General features: G+C 42.4%; 1 protein-coding gene across 1 annotated transcript; it reads right to left on the bottom strand.

Moving 5' to 3' along the window:
- Positions 1-647: 647 nt before the first annotated feature.
- OLFM4 (olfactomedin 4) lies at positions 648-24,931 on the bottom strand. Its single transcript, XM_054400154.1, has 7 exons — positions 24,143-24,931; positions 23,347-23,424; positions 21,861-21,866; positions 18,549-18,701; positions 10,416-10,625; positions 9,333-9,486; positions 648-1,441 (listed from the first exon to the last, which is right to left on the bottom strand). The coding sequence occupies exons 1-7, from the start codon at positions 24,929-24,931 to the stop codon at positions 648-650; spliced, it is 2,184 nt and encodes a 727-aa protein (XP_054256129.1).
- Positions 24,932-25,463: the final 532 nt, after the last annotated feature.

Here is a 25,463-nt window from a genome sequence, read left to right as displayed (position 1 = left end):
CTGCATCAGTGATAGCAGTGGCAGTGAACTCTGTTCCTGCCCTGACACCTTCTTTTCCCTCCCTCTGGTAGGATTTCAAACAGCAAAATGCATTTTACCCTCTCCTGAAGCCTTGAGACAGATACTACTGCTTCTACCAAACAAATGAGTTAATGTCTTATGACCAAGTCATACTTTCTACATTATTTTAATCCTTCAATTAATTTCTCTGAGGCCTCAATTCACTCTGATGAAGATCAGTGGAAATTTGTTCTCAGTTCTGGGTGACTTGTCTGTGTTACACTGACAAATGGACATTAGTGGGTAATTAGCTTCTCAGTCAGTAGATAGGCTGTGTCCATTAATTTCTGTGAAGGAAATGCACTAAATCTGTGCACTAAGTCTACTCGTAGAGGCAGGACAATTGTAAAGCACCAAGCACTAATAAACACCAATCAAAACCTGAAGAACCCAGTCCTGCAGTACCTTGCTGCCATTAATAGTCGTGTCCAGAGTGGGCAATTTCTTTTAAGAATGTAAGTGATATATATAACATCCACAGATACAATACATCAGACCAGATGGACTCTAAACTGGCCATAGCACAGTCTAAAGGCATATCAGATCTCTCATCTTAGTTGCTGCCAGGTGCTGCTGTCACTGCCATACTAAGGCTGAAAGGTCATATCGTATCTTACAAGGTAGCCATCGTTGTAAACATACAGTTTCTGGTCTGTGGGGTTATAGTCAATACTCTGGATTTTATCTAACTTTTTATCCATCACGACACTAATTCTACTTTCTTGGCCAGTATGTGTGTCATACATGTAGAAGATTTCCTCTTTCCTAGTGTTCATTGGCCTCGTGGCATATAGAACACCACATAACATGAAAGCATTGGAAACAGATGGCTTATACTGTCTCGTCTGCCAAGTATTCAGCACATCGAGTGTGGTTTCATTGAGTTTGCTAATCACAATGTTGCCCATGCTATTTTCTGTTGAATATATTACCCATAACCCACTCTCATCCACAGCAAAATCTATGTCTTGCCAGGATACACCTGCGTAAGAGAAACGGTTACCGGTAGCAGCATCTGGAAGCTCCTTCCTCAAAACCATGGTGTTTTTTCTTAAGTCATGCTTCACCATGTACCTTGAACCATAAGAATGATAGTATAAATAATTATCATAAAGGGCAGCACCACTTCCTTCTCCATATGTTATTCTGCTTTCATACGTGGGTCTAAACAACAGCAAATCATCAAAGGAACTATAAATTCTGTAGTATTCCAAGTATCTCCCATCTGTGTTCAATGGTGCAACCCAATAGACTTCCTTCTCTGGATTGGAGGGAGAATAATCTCTACCCCAGGAACCATATTTGTAGGAAAATCCTCTCCAGTTCAGCTTTACAACATAGGGCTCGCTAATATTCAGCAGTCCACGGTGAATGCAGCTACCTGTAATTAAAGAGAAAAAAAAACCAAAAAGAGGTTTTCCAAACACCACCATTAAGAGAGAGGGTTTGTATACTGTAGCCTCTAGAGTGTGCTTACTAGTTTCGCACTTTGTGGTGAAACGCAGACATAAATGCATAGCTTCATGTGTAAAAGCCTCATTTTGGGCCAAGGTCAGCAACTGGGTGGCCCTAAGCGTTCCAAGTTGACTTGGAAAGTTGGTTAAAAAAGATAGAGTACATATTATTACAGCTATTGGATGAGGCAGGGTTATGGCGAGGGTGGGGTGGAGAAAAAATAGGGACATCCGTCCCCAGTCAGGATTAATTCACAGAAAATAAATGCTCACTGCACTGTTCTAGAAAAGGGACAGATTTCTGTCGCTACCCATTTGATGCACAGCAGCCTGATAGACTAGGAAATCCCTTGGAAAATACAATTTCAGAAGCATTCTAGGTTATTTTCTACCTCAGTGGAACTGAGAGTATGGGAGATGGGGGGGGGGGGGGGGGGGTGGGAAGAAAGAGGAGCATCTGATTTCTGTGTATTTCACCGTGGAAGGAAGGAGCAGCAGCAGCAGCAGTTCCAAAGTCACATTTCAGATCAGCATTCCGCTGTCTGAATCACATCTTTGCAACAGTGTGTCACAGCTGCTTGGTGCTTTCCACCTCAGGCCCTCAAAGAAATTTTCAGGCAGCAACAATCACAGCCTAGGAAATGTAGATGGATATTACTCAAAGTTTTCATGTGAGGCAGCTTTAAAGAGAATAAAACTTCAAACTGAACCCAGAATAGATCTATTTTCCACTTATCAACTAAGACGCCATTTTCAGGATCATGGGAAATTAATTTAGATGCAAGAAATACTTCCCTTTTATTCATGGTGAATGGCAGTGACATTCCTGTTTGCTGATAAATTCCCAAAATTGTAGATCACTGATGGAAAAAATCCTCCACTCGGAAACGTTCATGGGCCTCTGATGAGTCCAAAGCTGCCACTGGCAAAAACCAGCATGTTTTTTTTCCAAGTGTTAATATTAGCTTTTTGTGTCCCTGGCAGAAAAGCATCCCGGATTTTTCATTGTGAGGATATGTTCAACTCAGACAACGGACACAGTGACGTCAAGTAACTGGCACCAGCTCACAAGCTTAGTACCAACTCCAGTGTTTCCCAGTTCAGTGGGGTGCTTTAGCCACTAGACAGTCTTCTTTGTTAAATGTGGAGTATAATAGACCCAAGTCTCACATAGCAATTAATGGATAAATTAATGGGCACAGCTGTTTGATGTTGATAATACTTCCCTCAGCACAGAAACTCTGTGCACTGCCAGCTATGATGTCGATGGTGAAAGTCAAACCTATCTTTTGAGGTTTTAATACTTTGTGTGGATGGCGTGTCATGATTGCTAGCAGCCTGTATGAAAGAATGGCTGCTCATCAGCTCAGTCATATGAAGGGATGTCTAGCATATAAATAACCTATGTCTTAGCACAAATGAGAGAGAGAAATAACAGAGAGTGAATTTACCTTTCGCCCTCAAAGCTGACCATCCCCAAGCAAGGCCAGACAATACTCATAGAACTGAATTGAAAACTCCTAAAGCCATTGATGTAAAATGCCTAGGAAGTATCTTATTCTTAAAGGCATTCTAGTCTATCCAATGGATAGAGGGAAACACAGAATCTGAAGTACTCAGAAAAAGACTGGGTAAGAAGGTATTTGGTGAAAAAATGGACTGTTGTAAACCCAGAAAAATATTTTTTCTGATCTGTTTTGCACAGGGGTAAGGTGCTCTGCCTCTGGAACAAGAAAGCTTGTACCCTAAATGTTAGAAATGTCCAAGCAAAGGAGTAACATCAGTGTCAATGTATGAAGTCAGTTTGGGCAGTGAAGTTCTCAATGTCTCCTCCTTTCTCAAAACGTAGCATTTCTCTATTTTCACTACATAATACCTTCCCCCTTCCCAGTTTTGTGTTGTCTTGTGCTAGTAACTTCACCTGCAGTCTCCTCTCAACATATAGGAGAAAGATGAAGAGCAGCTTTATAACAAACATAAATCATTCTGCTGAGCTAATCCCCTGCATCCCTACACCATGTTAGCAACTTCTTTTGGGTCAGCATTACCCACAGGAGCAGCTCCACATCACTGAGCGCCCAGCTCATGACAGAGAGGGTGGCATGAGTTGTGAACAACCTGTCTCCTCCCCTAGCCCCTTTTGTGTCCTGGGATTCTTGCAGCTGAAGCACAGGATGACCCTGATCAAACACCACTTCCCCCTGTACCATCAAGAATCGATGCAAATCAGCATTCCTGGCTCAGAGGAGATGAGCATTTAAGCATGCACTTAAGTGCTTTATGAAGGACGAGGCCCTGGAGCAGAAACCTCATTTCCAAATATAGCATGCAAAGAAGGCACTGCTGTATGACTAGCCAGGCTGTATCTCTGGAAAATGGCACATAGCATGGCTAGTAACATGGCCTCAGCACTTGGCATGGATACCAACATTTGGAGGCATTTGTTCCTCAGCTCATGCAAAGGAAGAAAGCTAAGGCAGACATGCAAAATGACTTGCAGACTGCCAACTCCATAAATCAATTTGAACTGTTTTTTCCTTATATCTCTATTATGTATTGTTACGTCTGGCATGAGGACTATTTTCAAGCTGGTGACATATTGAATGTATTACCTTGCTTAAATCACAATAAATTTATCTCAGAATTAAATGGTTATTAAATGCTCTAAAATTCTTGGTTTGTTTAGGAAAGTATAGCTCTGAAGCTTGCAGGTAGTGAAGCACTGCTAAACTCATCTATATACGACCTCAAATAATTTTTCATGTCATTAAGCAGAACACAATTCCAGATTTACTTTAATAATTCATACATTGTTTCATAAATAAAAAACAAACGTGTATTCAGCAGAGAGACCTTTTTTACAAAAGAAATAATAAATTATTATTTCTTCCCTTAAAGAGATCTCTCTGCTGAACACTTGTTTGGTTTTTATTTATGAAATAATGAATTATTAAAATAAAGTTAGAAGCGTGTTCTGTTTTAATGACATCAAAAATTGTCTGAGGTTTCTTTAGAGTATGTGCTTGATTTTGATTTCTTTGAAAGCTCTCCCAGAATTATTATTATTTTTCACCAAGAAACTCTGTGGTAGTCAGGGGGTGATCTGTCTTCTGCACAGGTTCAGAAGAATTCATTGTTGTTTATTTAATCTAAACTTCCTTCCCTGTCTGGATCTTGCAGGGGGGAAAAATGCACAAAGGAAACAAAGTGTCATGTAATTTTGTAAATATTAGAAGGTACTTGAAATAAATCCATATGCATTATTCAAACTTTCAAGTTTGTGACTCCTTTCTCCACTGGTTCGGGCCACTCATAAGTGACGTCCTTGTATTTCTGCCTTCCTTTGTTTCATGCTTATGTAGAAAACAGGTGAGAGGAGGACTAATGTGGGTTCATACACAAGTATATCTCCTTGTGCCTGCATAAAGAACCAGTATCTTACCTCAGTTATGTACCAATCCTTCTAATTCATCAGAAAAGGAGCTGGCACTGTTGTTAGGACTGGAGAGAGCTTGACTTGCTGAAATAACAGTCTGCAGAACTGAGCATGAGATGTATCCTGTTGGGTATCACTTCACCCATTTCGCTCTGAAGCACTTGCAGAGCACATCAGCTTCTCACTCCAACCATATGAGTACCAAAAATACTCCAGCAGCCTCCCTTCACCAAACAGCTGCATCTGAGTGCAGAAATTTGCTTTTGCGGCTGAAGATTACAAGACAAGGTAGGACCCGTATTTAAAGAAACTACCATGAGGAACACAAAACTGGAGCTACACCCTCACACATGCTCCTGAGCACCACAAATGCACCCTCCTCTCCCATCAGACAAACCACTGCATTGAGATGTGTGAGCTGTTCCCAGCCATAGAATGGCTTGAGACACAGGAGATGGATATGCTCAGGAACAGGCTCATCTATTGACTATTGACTCCAAACATCAACCTAACACCACCATGGCCATTAAACCATGTCCCAGAGTGCCATGTCTCCATGTCTACATCTTGCCTCCTACTGTCTGACACAGGAAGACCAACACTAGCACCTTAGTCTTTACCAGTATGACCAGGAGCACACACAGGCTGATGGCTGTGTCAGAGAAGGCTTATGCTGTCAGCATCCAACAGGAGATAAGATGGAGAGCTGGAGTTCTTCTAACCTACCTTCAGGCAAGTAAAAATTCATGTGCCTCAGCTAAACTACTTCCTTTGCCAATGGAGAGATGCATATGACTGCAAGGACAGATTAGGCAGTCTGGAGAGAAGCAACTGGACAGACCTTTTCAGGTACCCGTACACATGCCTCTCTCTTTGTGTATTTATTTCAAACCTCAACCTAAACAACTTCACAAATACTTGGGCACATAGGAGGTAAAATTTAAAGTAAAAGTGAAATCACTATAAAACTCCAATAGGATTGCCAGTAACTTGAAATCCTTGATTTCTAAATGTATAAAAGCCAGGAAACAGCTTTGTGGGTTTTTGTTTGTTTTGGGGTTTTTTTGGTTGGTTGGTTTGTTTGGTTTTGGTTTTGGTTTTGGTTTTGGTTTTGGTTTTGGTTTTGGCAGGGGAGTTTTTTGTTTTGGTCTGGGGTTTTTTTATTATTTTATTTTAATCCCTTTGAGAGTTTCATCTGACTCACTTCTCCCTGCTGCCTCTCTCAGATCATTTCAGTGAAATGTGACAATGATTCTACTGCAGAGTCCTCAGAGAACCATCCTGGGGTCTTTTCTCTCTATACGTGCCCTGATGCAGCCATATGAGATTGGTGCAAAAGAAAAACGAATGGATAAATATTTCTTCCCTCTAGAATGGTGAGGGCAAAGCTACCCACGACTGCTGCAGACAGGAATGTCGATAATGATGACAAGGATGATTAACTGAGCTCCATCCTAATTAGACACTCAGACACCCATCTTTCCAGTCCAACAGAAAGGCAAATGGAAACCAGTGATTTCTAGCTGTAATCTTGTTTGAGAACAGGCCTGATCGGTCTGTGAAATACAGCAGGAAAAGTCTTGAGGGAGAGTCAGAGGGGCTGTGTACTACAACACTGAGAAGCAAGAAGCTTTAATTAAACTTGCCTTTAGACTCATGGTCTTAGACAGCTTGGGGATTAGCCAAGCTCTCTCTAGTTCTTGTTGCCTACCCAAAATATTCAGGAGAGAGGATGAAGGGGGAAAGAAAATGCAATCTGAAAACAGGACAAAGAGTCAGTTTAATATAAACATTATAAATATAATATGAACTAAAAGCAGGGCAAGGCCAAATGGTTTGGCAGGAATTCAAGGCATTCAAGCTTGCAGAGAAAACGTATGGAAATTGTGTTCATCCACGTAACTGAGTGCTAGGGAGCTTCAGAGGCCTAGGTGCAACCATCCATGCAAAGCCTCCAAAATGACCATCTAGAAAATGCAGCTGTCTCCCATACTTAGTCCCTCTCCCCAAGCAATAACATCTTACTACTACTTGTTTTCATGTACAATCCACAGGACAGGTAATTGCTCTACAATGCTCTCTGGCCAGAGAATATTTGCTCCCCGCCAGGCACAGAAAGTCAGGATACATCAGTCTTGCATGGATTAGCAGGGCTCTGAGCCTACATAACACCTGGGTATAGCTGACATCTCCCAGCAGCCAGGAAACTTGCCAGCCCTCCACAGTTGCTCTGTCATTCCTTTGTGCCAGTCTGAGAGACCATCCTCATCCTAAAAGTGGTCATGACAATATGTCCACACACACACTCCAACCCTTCCATCATTTCTATTGCTGTGAGCAGTAGATAAACTCACAGATAACACCAGAGGATGTCCTCAGGTGTTGCCAGTGGTGGCAATTCTCTGGAAGTCAGTGGAGCTATCATTATTCATACCATCTGGGGCCTGGGCCTTGCAGGGTAGTTTCTGCTCTGTGGTTCCCACACAGTGCATTGACAGGTGCCTGAGCTAACTGGCACATCATTCAGGACTAAGGCAACACTAAAGCAATACCATTTTGATCCCTGTCATGCCCAAGAAGCAATGTGAAATCATTCTATTACAGTCACAATCCTATGCAGTTACCTTCACCCATCCCAGAGCTATCACCCTGCACAGAGCTATGCTGTGAAACATATACTTCCATTTCCCCACTCTGTGAAAGCTCCTACATCCCACAGATGCTCATGCCAACCACCCAGACATAAAAGCAGCACCTTCCTCTCTCACTCATGGAAGGACACAGTATTCTTCTTCCAGAGTTCAGTACTTTCTCACTGAAACAAAGGCTTGCTGTAGGCTTAAAGAGAAAGAGGCTGCTTCTTTCCACACACCATCACCCTCAATAAATCAACGAAATGCCCTTCAAGTACTTTTAAAACATTGTCTGTTTGGGGGTTTTGTTGGTTTGTTTTTTTTGGTTTTGTTGTTTTGTTTTGTTTTGGATTTTTTTGGATTTTGGTTTGCAGAGTTTTGTTTGGGGTTTTTTTGTTGGTTTTTTTTATTTGGGTTTTTTTTTACATGGAAACATTTTAATCTCTTCTTTAAGGAGCAAAGAGTAGCCTTGAGATTTTGCAATGCAGGTTTTTGTTCAGCTTCCTCTCCTGCCTGATCCCCAGACAAGGTGCTACTCACACGTCCTGTCAGAGAAGTGCAGCAGCTGCCTGCATTGACATGAAGCCCTGAGGAGATCTCAGTAGGAAAGGCTGTTGACCCTAAGAGAAGTTTATTTTTCTACCTTTCATTTTTCAAATGAGACATTTGAAGGAGCTGACCTCATTGTGATGAGAGGTACATGCAGGTAGATGCAAATCTGTGCTCCTTGCCAGCAGGACATCGTCTTTTTAATGGGCTCCTCTAGCTGATTGCTAACCAGCTTACATGAAAAAGCAAAATCCTTCCTCTGGGCATTGGATATGACAGAGCACTTTCTCACTTACCATACTGCCAAAAGGAATCCCCCATGTATAAAAAGCTCAGGGGATCAAGATAGTTTGATAAATCCTTCTGTCTGTTAGCAAGTGGGATGCTTGATCTGATATACCTAAACTACTGTTTTCTAAATAGTTTGTCCAGTGTATTGTACCTGACTCTCAAAACTTCTCAGACTATGACTGACTCATAATATGAATTTTCAAACTGAGCACAATGTCAAAATAAGAGTTATTCCAGTTGCAAACCACATGCCTTGTGACTGTTGGTGCTTCTACATGAACCACACTCTGGGAACTGCTGATCTAAATCCCAGAGCATAACCTTTCCTAGTTAAGGAAATAATAATATCCTAGTTACAGTGAAATCAGTAATGAAGTTCCCACGTATTTCCCTGAGACCAGGATTTCCCCCCAAGGTTCTTGACCTTCTGATTTAGAAGAATCTTTTGCCTGTGAAGCAAAAGTAATCTTCATGCGCAGCTACCTTCCGGAGCTTGAACATCAACAGCTTTAGTACATCAACTGCTCATACATTTCCCAAGCAGCATTAGAGCAAAATCATCGTGACACAGGTCACTTTCACAGGAACTGTTAAAAATCAAAGCTGGTCACAAAAAAAGGGGATGCTTTTCCCTCAAAAAAGGTAATTGTTTAGAAAAAGATTGTTTCGCATTTCAGGTGAGAGGAAGATCATAACTCTTTCCAGTTGAAAACAGCTACTAAGTCTGTAAGAGGTTGTTTCCTGCCCTCATTTCCCTTTTGAACCAGTTGATGAAACATTAGGAGCTGTCTACTCGATTTTTCAAAAGCTAAGTTGTATTTAATATTAACAAAGGGAAATCTCTGTGCTTACTGTTCCACCCATGTATATTGTGTTGTTTCTTATCTGATATACCACAGAAACACTTACCTGGTGGGAAATAAGGGGCTACTGTAGTTTTGTTTGTGTTCTCTTCACACTCTTTCAATCGATTCTGCAGAGACACAATTTGTCGGCGAATTGCAAGGATATTGTTTTTGTCCAGTGATTCTAGTTCATTTACCAGCAGAGTCAGATTTGTGATCTAGAGGGGGGGAAAGAAAAGGAAAAAAAAAGAGAAAGAGAGGAAGTTTACATTTCTGTTGACTTTATTTTACAGATATTTGCAAGCAGTGTGGATCATACCACAGAAGATGCTACAGAACAAGATTTAATAAACATTCCTAGGAATAGGCCTTATCCTGATAGTCTGAACCTTGCATTTCCTGCAGAGCTGTGTGTACCACTCAATTGTATAAGACATTGCAAAATTATAGTGCCATTCTATACATAGTACAAAAATACCCAGTAAATCTGAGGCAAATACTAGCTGTTGTATATAAAAAATACTTATTCTGGTATTTTTTAAAGTACCTGGGAATTTTATTTCCAAAGATAAATTATATTCTCAATCGCCTACTAGGTGGTTTAGAGGACAATGAGGAAAAAGATACTTCATCTGAAGTAATTATTCTCTCTAGGTGAGTGATTAACTACAATTTCGAAAATGTGATTTGTAGTCTTCTGGGAAGGTGATAGTCTTTCCCACTTCTTGATTTCACATTGATTGGGCCACTGCCCTAGCAACCAGGAGCTAATTTTTTAATTATCTAAGTTGAAGCACAGAGGCTTTCAAGAATGGGGGCCTATAAATTAATATTTATTATAATAATCAGCTTGCGTGCTTAAGACTATGCAAAACTCTCAACTTTCAGGCAGGTATTTGGCAAAAGCAAAGAGGTTTCCATTTACTTTGATATTACCTTGCTTTTCTGTGCTCAATATCAAGTTAAAAAAAAAAAAAAGTTAGTATATTTATGGTCAAGCTTTCTTTTCATTCATGCCGATGAAACACTAAGAAAATTCCACCGGCTGCAGTAGAGGCAGGCTGCATTTCCTCAATCTAACCACCAAAGAGAACAGACTATCTGTATATTTGAACCCCCCTGTGACAAATTAAGACTTCGGCAATACCTCCAAAAATATTTGCTCAACGATGACGTTGCTTCCAACAAGGCTGGATTTCAGCTGTGTGACCAGTTTCTCTAAGTCACTGATTTCCACTTTGAGTAACTGGAAGTCCAGTTCTGTGTAAGATACACCGGTCTCCATGTACTCCACTCTGATGGTTAGATTACGGATTTGCTGCTGATACAGTTCAATTTTTTTGGCGTACTCTCTAACCTTAAAGAAAGAAATAAAAAAAGGTGCATGTTCAAGTCCAGGTTAGCAAATAAGAGAAGTGTTTTCGACATCTTTCTTATATTTCTGAGTACCCTATCCATAACTTCCACATACCTGATGTATGTATTTTTCACATAGACTACACAAATGAAATTCCCATCACATTCGTAAAAATGGTGAAATTTAACCCTCTTTTATATTTGGCAGTCACACAAAGTCCCCTCAGGAATGCCTGGGGATATCTGAAGGTAGAATTTACTCTCACTCTTCCATTTTTTTTAATTCTTCACCAATATTGTCTCTGTGAGTTAGTTTCATCCTCAGTATGTCAAGAACTTACATTGGTGAAAATTTTATTAGGAAATCTGCAGTGTATTATCTCACAAAAGCACCCCAGGGAGGCTGAAAAATGCAATGAAGGATTCCCAAGGTTTTTAGCTTCATTTCCTATTACTCTGAATCCAAATAGGATTTTTACCTTGTGTGTATTTGAATTGTCTCAAAAGTTGGCAGAACTTGTTTGAGATTTGTCTTTGGGCATGGAGGAGATGTTTAAACATAAATCTTGTTTAAATGAAACTGTAAAATATATTGCAGGCTTTAGCAAAAGTAATTTACAGAGTAGCCTTTTCAGCCTTTGACCCATTAAACAGTTGTCCAGATAAACATATTTTCACAAAGGTATCTGCTGAGCACAGTATTGTGATGCAGATTGTTAAGAATACTATATGGATTTGGGCATTCCTTGGAAAATGTTAGTTCCCTGAAATTTTACACTTCAGGAAAGATAGGCAATTTCTCTCCCACATGCCTCATAAAAGTCTCATCTCTTTTAAATAAATATAATTATATCACAGAAGGTAAGAAGTAGGAATAAATATATTTAGTTTATTGCACCAGTAGCTCCATATTTATACTCTTAGATTTGCAGCTCAAGGCCCTCTCTCTACAGCACTATGATTTCCATAACTATTATCTCTTCAACTGAAAGATTTTTAGCCCCCATCCTCTCAACCATTCTTGTGTTATCTTAATATAAAGTGAAAGTCAGTATTTTTCCCTATTGTCACTGGAATGGCATCTAAAAACACAGAACCACAGAATGTCATGGTAGATGGGAACCCAATGGTCCAACCTTTCCAGGTGATAGTGTAGTTTAAATAAGATGGCTCAGCACCTTGTCAAGCTCTCTTAAAACTGACCAGTGTAGGGGAATCCACTGCTTCTCTCGGGAGATTATTCCAGTGTCTAACGGTTCCCATGATGAAGCATTTTCTCCTGGATTCCAATCGTAATCTCCCCAGGAGTAACTTGTACCCAGTGCCCCTTGTCTTTTGCATGTGACTCCTTGTAAAAAAAAGGAATCTCCATCCTCCTGGTAGCCACCCTTTAGGTACCGGTATGTGGTAATGAGGGCTCCCCTAAGCCTTCTCTTCTCAAGGCTGAAAAAAAACTCAGTTCTGTCAACATTTCCTCATGTAGCAAGTCCTCCAGTCTTCTGATCATTCTTGTGGCTCTTCTCTGGACATTTTCCTGGCTGTCCACTTCTTTTTCATAGTGCGGGGACCAAAACTGCATGCACTACTCCAGGTGTGGTCTGACAAGCACTGAGTAGAGTGGGACAATGACTTCTTTATCTCTGCTGGTAATGCCCTTGTTGATGCAATCCAGCATCTTGTCATGGTGTGAAAAACACGGACCTTTGTTTTCTCTTTTTGGCAGCAGCCCCTGTTACAGAGACCTCAAAAACCACACTTACCAAATAATAATTTTGACTTTTTATTCACTGTCTTGTATACCAAAGAGGAAGTATGGCAGCCCATGGCATGGAAATCCATGAAGGGCAAAAAGGATCTTCTAAGATCATAAGATATTCACTGATGTAGCTTTAAAAGGAGAACTATAAGACACAAGACTCTCTTTAATTTTCAGTAGTGGCACAACCACACTATAAATCTGAAAGAACCCACTATCAAACCTTTGCATGCATATATATAATATACAGCACAACCAGGCTGCTCAATCCAACACATTTAAATGAGAGTTTGAAACAGATCTTCTGTTCTAAATGTGTGCAGTCAGATTTAGAGCTGCTCTGATATAAACTGGCAAATTTCCATAAGCTGCAGCAGAAGCACCCTGACTCATAACACTGGATGCTCTAGATCTCCCAGGTCAAGACAGGGTAAGGGCAAGTTCAGCCTGACCTCAGTGCCAGGGAAAATCATGGAGCAAATTGTCTTGGGGGCAATCACTGCGCACCTGAAGGATAGCCAAGGAATCAGGCCCAGCCAACATGGATTTAGGAAGGGCAGGTCCTGCCTCACCAACCTGATCTCCTTCTATGATCAGGTGACCAGCCTGGTGGACGTAGGAAAGGCTGTGGATATAGTCTACCTGGACTTCAGCAAGGCCTCTGACACCGTCCCCCACACCAAACTCCTGGCCAAACTGTCAGCCTGTGGCTTGGACAGCAGCACTCTGCGCTGGGTTAGGAACTGGCTGGAGGGCCAAGCCCAGAGAGTGGTGGTGAATGGTGCCACATCCAGCTGGCAGCCTGTCACTAGTGGTGTCCCCCAGGGATCAGTGCTGGGCCCCATCCTGTTCAATATCTTTATTGATGATCTGGGTGAGGGGATTGAGTCCATCATCAGTAAATTTGCAGATGACACCAAGCTGGGAGCAGGTGTTGATCTGTTAGAAGGTAGAAGGGCTCTGCAGAGGGACCTTGACAGGCTGGACAGATGGGCAGAGTCCAACATGATGGCATTCAACAAGTCCAAGTGCCGGGTGCTGCACTTCGGCCACAACAACCCCATGCAGAGCTACAGGCTGGGGTCAGAGTGGCTGGAGAGCAGCCAGGTGGAAAGGGACCTGGGGGTACTGGTTGACAGCTGCCTGAACATGAGCCAGCAGTGTGCCCAGGTGGCCAAGAGAGCCAATGGCATCCTGGCCTGCATCAGGCATAGTGTGGCCAGCAGGAGCAGGGAGGTCATTGTACCCCTGTACACAGCACTGGTTAGGCCACACCTTGAGTACTGTGTCCAGTTCTGGGCCCCTCAGTTTAGGAAAGATGTTGAATTGCTGGAGCATGTCCAGAGAAGGGCAACGAAGCTGGGGAGAGGCCTTGAGCACAAGCCCTATGAGGAGAGGCTGAGGGAGCTGGGGTTGTTTAGCCTGGAGAAGAGGAGGTTCAGGGGTGACCTCATTGCTGTCTACAACTACCTGAAGGGAGGTTGTAGCCAGGAGGGGGTTAGTCTCTTCTCCCAGGCAACCAGCACCAGAACAAGAGGACACAGTCTCAAGCTGCGCCAGGGGAGGTTTAGGCTGGAGGTGAAAGTTCTTCACAGAGAGAGTGGTTGGCCATTGGAATGGGCTGCCCAGGGAGGTGGTGGAGTCACCATCCCTGGAGGTGTTCAAGAGGGGATTGGACGTGGCACTTGGTGCCATGGTTTAGATAGTCATGAGGTTTAGGGTGACAGGTTGGACTCGATGATCTTTGAGGTCTCTTCCAACCTTCTTGAAATGAAATGAAAATGAAAAGTTAAGCTATTTCTTGCAAGGAAGAATCAAAAAGTCATCACATATGAAGACTTAGATCTAGTTCTTTGAAACTGACAGGCAACATAGCTAGGATCCCTTGTCCTAGCTGTCACTGTCATCTGTTTGTGAAAGAAGAGGAGTAAGAATTGGGAAATGTTCTTAGAAAAGCCCCTTTCACTGGTCATCAAAATCAGTATGAAATTGGAGGATACTTTCACAAAATGTCTTCTAGAAAAAGCCTTTAAAGGTCAGTGTTTAAGTTGTGTCTAGCGTTTGCAGAACAGAAAAAGAGAGACTAGAAGCTTACAGCCTGAGAAATGTAAAGCAAGCCCATGCCTGTATAAAATTGCTCTGCTATGTGAAGCTATGTGCATCATAGAGGTATTAAGAAATCTACCTAGATATTAATAACTTTTCTCACAGTGGTACTAATACTAATACTAATGCAAGGCAGACTAAATCTGCAAACTGCTAATATAAAAAGACTGCTGGAATTAGTGAGGATGGCTACTCATTAGTGAGAAATCTGTGAATCTGGAGTTTTCTCTATGGTCCCAAAGGCCTGGACAAAGTGCTGAGGGCTGGAACAAAGCAATATGTGGTTATTTTAGCCCTGATTGAAGAGTGCTGCAGGACTCAGACCTGAATTTCTCCTCCAACATCAGAGGGTTTTCACTCAGTCAAGCATCTAGGTCACTTAAGGACATATCAACACCCTCCAGTGGAATATTGCTGAGAGATATCCATACACATTGAGCCTGAACTACCCCAGCACTCTGCAGTGCTCTGTACAACCACACTAGCATTGCAATGAACTTAAGATAATAGCTCCCCTGGCAAATTATTGGACAAATGTAATTTTCTCAGCAGTGCTGCTCTAAGAGGTCAGTACTGCTTTTGCAGACAAATTCAGCACATGTATCAAGCATTGTAATGTCCTGTGTCTACATTTCCACCTGCTCAGATCTGGCTTAGGAGTTTCTGTAGTATAAAAATATCAGTATAAAAAGCAACACAATGTTGCTCTGTTGCTTGGCAGATAGATTTAAGCAGTTTGTAATCCCTGCTCTTTTACTGCATCTACCTGCTAGGGATTGGCTGCTGTCTCTTGACAGGCTAGCACAGAAATCCTGTGCATATTCCACATTTAGGGATACCAACCAATAACCAGCATTGATTGCTGACACATTTATCACAAAAACCTAAAGCAGGGTACAATGAGTGCATAGGGTCTGTATTAGCTCTCTACAGGAAGAGAATGGAGCCATGTGAGGCATATATAGGAAAAAAAATTCCTCAGATGTTTTTGCCTCCTTTCCAAGCATTGTCATCCTTGTGGAATGAAAAGGGCAGTAAAAATCTGCTATGCTCATTTACTGTGTCATTTACCTGCAACTGGTATTTATCAAAGTAGGTTTTGCAGCATGCAAACAGACACTTCTCCAGCATGCATTTGGGGAGTATGGATGGGGAAACAGAGGAGCAAGAGGAAGATATAAAAGAAAAAAAGAAAAGTGGTCAGACTGAGGGAGGACAAGAAAGAAGTGACAAAACCAGCAACTGCACAGTCGCTGGGCCCAGGACACTGGCTTTGGGCAGGCCTGACCTCTACAAATCTGAAAGGAGCAAGGGTGGCAAGCGGTGTGCAAGCTGACACCAAGCAGAATTCCACTACAGGTTAATTATTTTGAGAACAATTGTTCCTGGCAGAGTGCAGGCATGCTTTTTGTCTCCTGGCTTTGTTATGTGAGGGTGTTGTGTTTATTGTGATCCAAGTTCTGAAAGGCACTTTTTCTCCTTGGGATCACGTGCTGATCCATCCCAGTTACAGAGGTGTCCTCTCCCCTTTCCTATTGAGAGGAGCATCCAATTCCCACTATGCTTTGAAAGGTTAATTTTCTTCTGTAATCATAATTATGCTGCAAAGGTTGACGTGACAGAGAAAAAATTAGTCTGGTATTTTCAGCTTACAGTTTGTACTCATCTGGCACATGAGAGCATCTCTTTATCTGTGAGCTTCCTTGCCTGCTGATTCTATAAAAGGACCCCCTTGCTTTTTGAATTAGCCTACAATCAGGCAAAAGGTTAACGATTCAATCAGGTTGTTTATCTGGAACTTCTAGCACACAGAAAGCATCCTTAAGAGGGTCCAATCCTGCAGCTGTTACCCAGGAAAAGCTCCCACAAGTTTCAGAGGTGTTTTAGAAGAGAGACTAACACATAGATTCTCAGAGCCAGAAAAAGGAAAGACTCAGCAGGAATTTCCACCCCTGTGGTGAGACTAGATTATGTTTGAGTGCAGTTCCCTAGGAATTTGCTCAGGATCATATCTAATTATTATCAATAATAAAAGCCTGGCTTTCATTATTTCTATGGGTATTATCATGACTAAAGTAATACATAAGACTGTATCAGTAGGATTTTTTCCACAACTGCGAAGGTGGAGTTTTTAAGCATAGAGACTCATGCATCACAAAATTTCAGGTTGCTTAAGTTCAGAAATCAATAGGGCAATGGTCTACAGCTTTCTTTCTAGAGAAAAACAACATAATAATTGAGAAATCTTACAAAGATTTACTCCAAAATACAATCTATTCATTTTCATTTCAGACCCAAAGTGTCTCTTTGCCTTTATCACACCAAATTATATATCACACTTTATCTAACTAGATGCATTGTAACACTATTTGGCTGATTGGTCTCGACAGGATGAACTTTAGTGAAGCCTGAGTTAGGTCAAGAATTTTCACTATCTGCTGTGAGAATTGAAAGCCAGGGTCAGTGCCTTCACTGCACTGTACTGCTGGGAAGCTGTGGATGCCAACATAGTTACACCAGTTGATACAACCTGTCAACCTAGAATTTGAAGTACACAGTGGGGATTCAGCTTGATCTGAATTTAGAGGCAAGTTTCAGATACAAATCTGGACATGTAATCTTACGTACCTACAGTAACCTGTGTCTTTATATGATTAAGATACCTGAACTCAATGGAGATCTGAGGTTGTCCACAAAGTGAGGTCAAGGAGCACTTGAGACGCTCTGCAGGTCTGCGTGGCACTAGCAGGTAATTCACATATCCTAAAGGACATGTGCGCCATTCTAAGGAAAGTACCGGTAAAAGACTGCTTACCCCAAGCCAAGTGACTGGGAAAGGTGGTACACAAATACCTTGAAGAATCATGCCAGCTTTCTGCCTGGGAATCATATCCCTGATTCTGTCTCAGTGCAATTAGCTTAAAATGCTGGTACTTACCACAGCAGGAACAGTGTGGGAACCTGAAATCTCAGTGATTTTCATGGATCATTAACTCTGAGCTACACCTCCACGCTGTAAAGAATCAGGTTAACTCCTGTGCTTGGAGGCAGCGAAACTTATGTCAACCCGCCCTTCACATCCCTGCTGTCAGCCGAATGTGTTACATTGTTAGCTCTAGTTCTTTAAAATCAAATAATTTGAACTGAAAAATCTTACTACAGGATCCTTCAGCTGTTGTGTTTTTCATGCACAATTTCTTATCTGTTCTTGATTATACCAGCGGAGGGTTATGAATATTTATGGTTGGAATTTATAATTTAATGCTGTGCCTTTTCTGCTGATTAATTCAAGGACACTTCACGTCTTAAGATGCTTGGTTCCTGAGGAAAACATTTTCTGCTGGACACCTAATCTGAATCCTGAATATTTACCCGCTATCAAAAGTCAAATACAGATTTCTATCCTCATAGGCAGCTTCACCCAGTGCACTGCAGCATGTGTAGATTTGCCCAAGCTCCTACAAATATGGATCTGAATTCATACAACAAGCAGCCAAAGTAGTAGAAGGTGTGTTTGTCTTCAACAGCAATGCATAATTCAGCAGCCTCACTGCCACAGCTTCAGAAGTTGACAAGGAAGATATTTTATTTTTTTAATCTGTGAGAGCAGAAGAAGTGAAGGGGCAAATATTCACCTACTTCTTCACTCTGCACTGTGGCGACCTTTCTCCTCTTTCCCTTCATTTCCCTTTCACAATCTGGCTGGCTTGATACAAATAATAACACATGAAAGAGCAGGAGGCTTGGCTTTCTACAGCTCTGAGGAGCAATCACAAACCAATAAGACTGAGCCAAGAGAGGAAACACATAACCATTCTTCAAAAAATACCATATGCCTCTAGCTGCAAAGGCCTAGAAAAGAGGCCTAAGGATATTCAAATGATGACATACCACAATGTCAAAGATCTGAGATTTAATCACCCTTCTACTTGTTCTTACAGAGCCCTCTTCCCCGCTTTTTGAAAGACATCAGAGAAAAGTGCTGACTGCTGGACTTTTTCAGGGGCAACCATTTTTCAGCAAAGATACAATTTTTGTATTTATGAGAAAAGAACACCTTACCTGAGAAAGTTCTAGCTCGAATTTCTCCGAGAGCGTTGAGGCTATAATTTCCAATTGCTCAGCCTTCTGCACTGGAAAGGAGGTATCCGGCAAGTACACAGAGCACTGACAAGTTCCGTTGTCATCCACAGAGCCAGGCATGCTGGCAAAGAGCTGCAATAACAAAGCAGTAAGGAACAACAACAAAACAAAAGTGTTAATACTCTGCTCTGGAATCAGTAGCTAGTGTCTGGCAATATTATGAGCTGTGATAACCACGAATTCAGCAACTTCATTTCTAGACATTTTTCACCTTTTCCTTCCAAAGGCCTCAAAATATCCTTTTTTTTTTTTTTTTTTTAATTTGGCCTTGCAAACCTTTCTGAAAATAGTTAAATATTGATGTAAAGATCTTATCATTGAGAAAACAGAGGCACATAATAATCCTTACTTTCCCAGTCTCGAGGACAATGTTCCTAAGGTATTACAGTAACATTTCCAGCCGATAGAAAAGTTCACAAGAAATGATAAATTAGTAACCTAGGTCCTTAGAGTTACTATTCTGTTAATCAGAATTGATCAGATTATCTAGTCAGTTCCATCCATAGAAATGAAAGAACAAAAACAGAACCAGTAACAGGGGAAGTTCTGAAAACAAAAACACTTCAACTGAAAATTTTCAGCCAGTCCCATCAAACAGGCATATGCATTGAATTACATACCACTGAAAGGTGATTAATTGAATATGCAGGCTCAGCCTAAGGTAGAGACATTTATTTTGCTACCAAATATTTCATAACATAACACCCACATATCACAGCCTTCCCATCCACATTTGTGGATAGATTGTGAAGCTATTGCTCATGCCATTGGCATGAATCGTCTTGTCCTGGTTATCTGCATGCTCAAAGCATCACTGCTGGAGCAGTGGGTATAGTGTGTGGAAAGGTCAGGGCTGGTAATTCATGATCTTGCCATAATTTACAGCCAAAGCACATCATTTCCTATAAACACCAGGCTGAATACTGAGTGTGTTTGGAGCAGTTCTTTTTTTGTTTGTACACAAAATGTTTCCTGGTTCATAAACCTATCACGAATTTATTAATAAAGATATTTGATGCTACTTTAAAATATTCTGGCACACACTTCAGTGCAGCTGCATATTTTAAAGCTACAGACTTGCTCTTTAAATCCACTTCTTTCTACAATCTCTCCTCTTGCCTTGCAGAAATCCCAGTGTTATTCATGCACTTTTCTCTTTCTCTCTCTCTTAAAAATAAACAAGCAAGTAACAAAACTATCTGCTGAAAGCTGACATTTCAGCACTCCCTCCACTGGTTTTTCACAGTGATTTCAACTAACTTCCTCACCGCCAAGCCAGCCCAGAAAATGAACTGATGGCCAGGAGCAAAACTGTCTTTATCTGTGAGCTCAAGAAGAGAACAGCAGCAAGTAGGAATGATCCCAGTTCACACTTCTGGCAACCACTTTACTGCAGCCATAAAAAAAAAAAAACCAGCATGAATCTCATTTTGAAAGAAAACATGAAAAGGTGTTTTATCTGTTATTCAAGCACCATGGGTCTTAAAACTTCACTCATGACAGACTGCTGAAGACATTTGAAAGGAAGCAGAAGAGTATCTCATGGCATTCCAGAATGTCCAAGCACACAAATTCCATTCTCTGGGAGAACATATTGGAAACTACTTCTAAGTTTCTAAGAGGCTCAGGGAAACCTTAACACTCTCTACAACTATCTGAAAGGAGGTTGTAGTGAGGTGGGTGTTGATGTCTTCTCCCAAAGTAAGTGATGAGAGGAGACACCCTCAAGTTGTGCCAGGGGAGGTTTAGCTTGAAAATTTCCTTCAGGATTTTCAAGCACTGGAACAGGCTGCCCAGGAAAATGGTTGAGTCAATTTCCCTGGAGGTACTTAAAAGTTGTATAGATGTGGTGTTTGGAGACATGGTTTAGTGGTGGACTTGACAGTGATAGGTTAATGGCTGAACTTGAAGATCTTAAAAGTCTTTTCCACCCTAAACAATTGTATGATTTATTATTATTATTATTATTATTATTATTATTATTATTATTATTATTATTATTATTGTTCTATATGGCTATCAGTACCTAAATCACTATGACAAATGGGTTCTTAAGTCACTTAGATGCTTCTGCATCTCTGAGTCCTCTGCAAGTGTGTATGATTGGGATGGCAAATTGATTACCAATAACAAATCAAACAGATGGGAGGAAGCAAAAGAAGAAATAAATGTAGCTTAGTGAGTCTACACGAACTCCTGCAAGACTGCTGTGCACTGACATGCTCAGCTTTGTGTGGAAGGTGCTGTATTTTACCTTTCCTGTGTATAATACAAACATACACTAGTATATGTATACCAAGAGAGAATACAGTGCATAGTATAGCATATGGCCACGAAAACAATCTGGGGCTTGGACCACCTCTGCTGCAAGGACAGGCTGAGGGAGCTGGGGTTGCTCAGCCTGGAGAAGAGGAGGCTCTGGTGAGACCAGATAGCAGTCTTCCAGTACCTGAGGGGGGCCTACAGGAAGGACGGGAAGAGACTGTTTGCAAGGGTCTGTGGTGACAGGATGAGGAGCAATGGCTTCAAACTAGAGAAGGGCAGATTTAGATTGGATATCAGGAAGAAGTTCTTCACTGTGAGGGTGGTGAAACACTGGAACAGGTTGCACAGGGAGGTGGCTGAGGCCCCTTCCCTGGAGGCATTCAAGGTGAGGCTCAACAAGGCCCTGGACAACCTGGTCTAGTTGAGGATATCCCTGCTGACAGCAGGGAGGTTGGACTAGATGGACTTTGGAGGTCCCTTCCAGCCCGGACCATTCTATGATTCTATAGTGTATACTATATATACATCTATGTTTCTATATGTAGTATGGTGTGAACTATACATTGTACACTCTGCTGTAAACTACAGTCTTGACTGTAGAGGTAACATGTCCTAAACCTGTCATTCATAAGTCAGATGATCACTCAACAAAACTCCAACTTGTCTATTTAAACCCCTATGAAAACCAATCATTATATATAGAATATCTGTGTTAGGAGGAAGCTGAATGCAGAGTAAGTGCAGCTTATATCTAAGCAAGGAGACAGTTTCCCCAGAGAAGCAAACAGCCTGGGCAGACAGTACTGCTTCCATTTTTCCACTGACACTACAAACATTGGGATCATGATGTTGACAAGACCAAGAAGCATTGTTTAGTTAAAAGCCCTTGGGTCAGTAAGTGCTTCGATCAAAAGATAATACCAGTATAACCATATAACAGACAACCACATAACAAAGATGACTTACCTCATCCTGCAGGAAAATGCACAAGATAGGCAGTTACTTTTGATGGAGGTTGTATGGTTTTAAAAGTTTAATAATTTACACTGAATGCTTAAAAGAGAGCAAAGTGTCCTAGCCTGCAGCAAGGACTTGACAGTAACATTTTGCTGTGCAAAATTAAGCTCTTACATATACATATTTAAGCTATGAGAAATGTGCCTTTTCCACATCCCTTCAGTTTAAGAAAGAGAGTAGCAGCTGGCAGACACTTGATTTTTTTTAAATCTGGAAATTTATTCAGCTGCCTAAATGTGGACTTAAGGTTGCATTCTCAAAATAGTCTAGCCATTTCAGGGCTTAATCTCCAGCTACACTATAGCCCAGTGGCATTCACAGCTTTGAACTAGCTACTCACTCATCCTAAGACACAAGACACAGAATGAGATCCACAGAAGCTACACAGCAGGGACAGAGGCCGTGGCAGGGACAGAGGCCCTCTCAGCTGTGCAAGGAGGTGAAGGACATTTGAGTTCTGACACTGAGAGTCAAAGAGAAATTCATGACTCCATGTAACTTTATAAATGCTCTACTGGAACCAGAGACTCAACTTTTGCTCAGAAGAGGTTCTACCACACTGGGCTAGCCTGGACCATGAAGACCTGCTATCAAGTAGTCTATCATCTCCAACTTGATCACAGAATCATAGAATGGCAGGGGTTGGAAGCAATCTCTGGAAATCATCCAGTTCTAACCCCCCTAGTAAAGCAGGTTCACCTAGAGCAGGTTGCACAGGACAATGCCCAGATGTGTTTTGATTATCTCTAGGGAAGATCTGGAGCTGTATTTTGGACAAACTGATTCTGATATTAGATTACAAGACCATTCAGAGCAAGTCTGTGCCATTAAACCTGTTCCAAAGCAAACACATTATTAAACAGTCACTGAGAGATAGAGGGAAAGAAACCAAACCCTGAAACCTGCAGACTGTGGACCTGAAGGCATGGAAATCAGATTCAAGTCATTCTTAATAGCTTAATAAAATTTGGGCTAGGTAGAACAAGAAGAATCAAGATTTTCTCACTCCTAGCAACCACAAGTGGGCACTTCTCCGAAGATAACTTCAAGGTTCTGTTCTGGTTTACATGAGAAGACAGTTGAAAAGAAGTCTTCCCCTTCCTCCAGGGAGGTGTAACCATTATACTGTTTGGTACATTGCCGTCAAACCCCTATGGCCTCAACTTGTTCATGTCTGGGGTCTGGTTCAGTAGTCACAAGGGTAATCTCAGAGTTTAGGATGTCACTTAAAGCATTGAATGACATTGCAGCAGCACTGATGATTTGAGGAATTTGCTACTTTCATAAAATCCTGGTTACACACCACTTAAATGCTTTTCCTAGGAAGCCTAACTGATGCACCTCTATCAGAGTTAAGTCTCTGAGTGACAGTGCATAATTCAAAAAATAATTTTGTTCTTTTCAGGACTTTATTGAAGAACAGTAATGGTTATACCTTTGGGGGAGTGTGCAAGTCAGCAGTCATCTTGCCAGGCTGAGTCAGATATTTAAGCGCCGTATTGAGATGAAGGGTCTAAAAAGCAAAAGAAAGTCTTTTTCAGTATGAATTCCTGCATATTCCCTACCAGCTGTCCCCCAGCCTGCAGCTCCAAGGCACTTGGATTTTTTTTTTATGGGAGCCATCCCCAGCAACTCTAAAATGAGGCTTTTCTGATCTGCTGCTGAGGTGACTAACATTTCCCCAAGCACAGTGTCACTTCACAGACACTTTTTCTTGAAGAAAGACTCTGTGTGACCAGTGCAAGGCAGGGGATGCTCAGTCTGCCTGGGAGGTGTGAGCTGGGGCTCTAACAGGCAGCCCTGACAGATTTCATGGCACTCTAAAAGGACAGTACTGTACCCGTTTGCCCTCAGTCTGGATACTAATGTCCTCCCAGCAGGGATGTCCACTCTTCATCTCCCAGCTCATGCTCTAGCCTTTCAGCAGAGGACTCACTGCCCCTTTCACACCAAGTTGTAAGGCTGTGAGCTGTGACGGCCGGGGCATGTGTCCTGCTCTGCTACTAGCACCATGGAGAGGACAGCATTCCAGTGCCAGGAGGAAGGGCACAACACTGCCAAGTAAACAGACAGTTGAACCTTGGGAGTCTTTTATGTAGTGAGACTACACACATCCCCCTTAACGCTCATCTGTGGCTGGCACCTGCCTTCCTCCACAGCAAGGAGAGCAGTTGTCATCCTGGCACTTACTGTGTGTCTCTAAACGTCTACCACATCCCCATGCAGCATACAGAGGACAGTGCAGCGCCGTGATGCAGCACACAGTGCAGCGCTGTGATAGAGCACACAGTGCAGTGCCGTGATGCAGCACACAGTGCAGCGCCGTGATGCAGCACAGAGTGCATCGCCGTGATGCAGCACACAGTGCAGCGCCGTGATAGAGCACACAGTGCAGCGCCATGATAGAGCACACAGTGCATCGCCGCGATGCAGCACACAGTGCAGCGCCGTGATAGAGCACACAGTGCATCGCCGCGATGCAGCACATAGTGCAGCGCCGTGATAGAGCACACAGTGCATCGCCGCGATGCAGCACACAGTGCAGCGCCGTGATAGAGCACAGAGTGCATCGCCGCGATGCAGCACACAGTGCAGCGCCGTGATAGAGCACACAGTGCAGCACCGTGATGCAGCACAGAGTGCATCGCCGTGATGCAGCACACAGTGCAGCGCCGTGATAGAGCACACAGTGCATCGCCGCAATGCAGCACACAGTGCAGCGCCGTGATAGAGCACAGAGTGCATCGCCGCGATGCAGCACACAGTGCAGCGCCGTGATGCAGCACACAGTGCAGCGCCGTGATAGAGCACACAGTGCATCGCCGTGATGCAGCACAGAGTGCAGCGCCGTGATAGAGCACACAGTGCATCGCCGTGATGCAGCACATAGTGCAGCGCCGTGATAGAGCACACAGTGCATCGCCGTGATGCAGCACAGAGTGCATCGCCGTGATGCAGCACACAGTGCAGCGCCGTGATAGAGCACACAGTGCAGCGCCACGATGCAGCACACAGTGCATCGCCGCGATGCAGCACACAGTGCAGCGCCGTGATGCAGCACACTGTCACTTGTAGCGTGGTCTCACCAAAATGTGTGGCAAACTGGAGACTGCAGGAAGACACCCTCAATGTCAAATGGTGTAACAGATGGAGCATCAAATGGGCTTTCCCCACAACAGGACACTCACCCCTGGGTCTTTCTGCATATCTAAATCACAACCTGAGCCCCATTCCTGAGCCAGGGAATGGTGGGGAAATCCAAATGGCCAACAAAGGGCAGGTCTTTTAAAGGGCACAGCATAAACAAGCTTTTGTGTGATAGTTTGTCAAATAAACCCATTTGAGCACGCATTTGTGTGCTCATGATTACACTGAGCAAGCATTGGGCTGCTAGCAACAATGAACAGGGGTAGGACAGAGAGCATCGCAGACTAGCTTACTTAAAATTAAGCAGGCTGAGGAGAAATGTCTCCATTACTAAGCTTTCTACACCCAGCTTATTGACATATATTTAAACCTCCATCTTAATTTTGCAACTTCCCTTTCCTTGAA

Source organism: Indicator indicator, chromosome 1, assembly GCF_027791375.1.
Source record: "Indicator indicator isolate 239-I01 chromosome 1, UM_Iind_1.1, whole genome shotgun sequence".
Lineage (NCBI taxonomy): Eukaryota > Metazoa > Chordata > Aves > Piciformes > Indicatoridae > Indicator > Indicator indicator.
Note: the sequence above shows the minus strand (reverse complement) of the source record. Positions and strands in the feature narration are given on the sequence as shown.

Bases quoted from the DNA above. Each gene is read 5' to 3' on its own strand.
- OLFM4 (XM_054400154.1), bottom strand. From the start codon at position 24,931: ATGCACTGTGTGCTGCATCGTGGCGCTGCACTGTGTGCTCTATCACGG. The intron at 23,425-24,142 runs GTATGCTGCATG...TTTGCTTTTTAG, and splicing joins ACGGCGCTGCACTGTCCTCT to ACCCTTCATCTCAATACGGC. The intron at 9,487-10,415 runs GTATTGCCGAAG...CCCCCCCTCTAG, and splicing joins TTGAGCAAATATTTTTGGAG to ATCACAAATCTGACTCTGCT.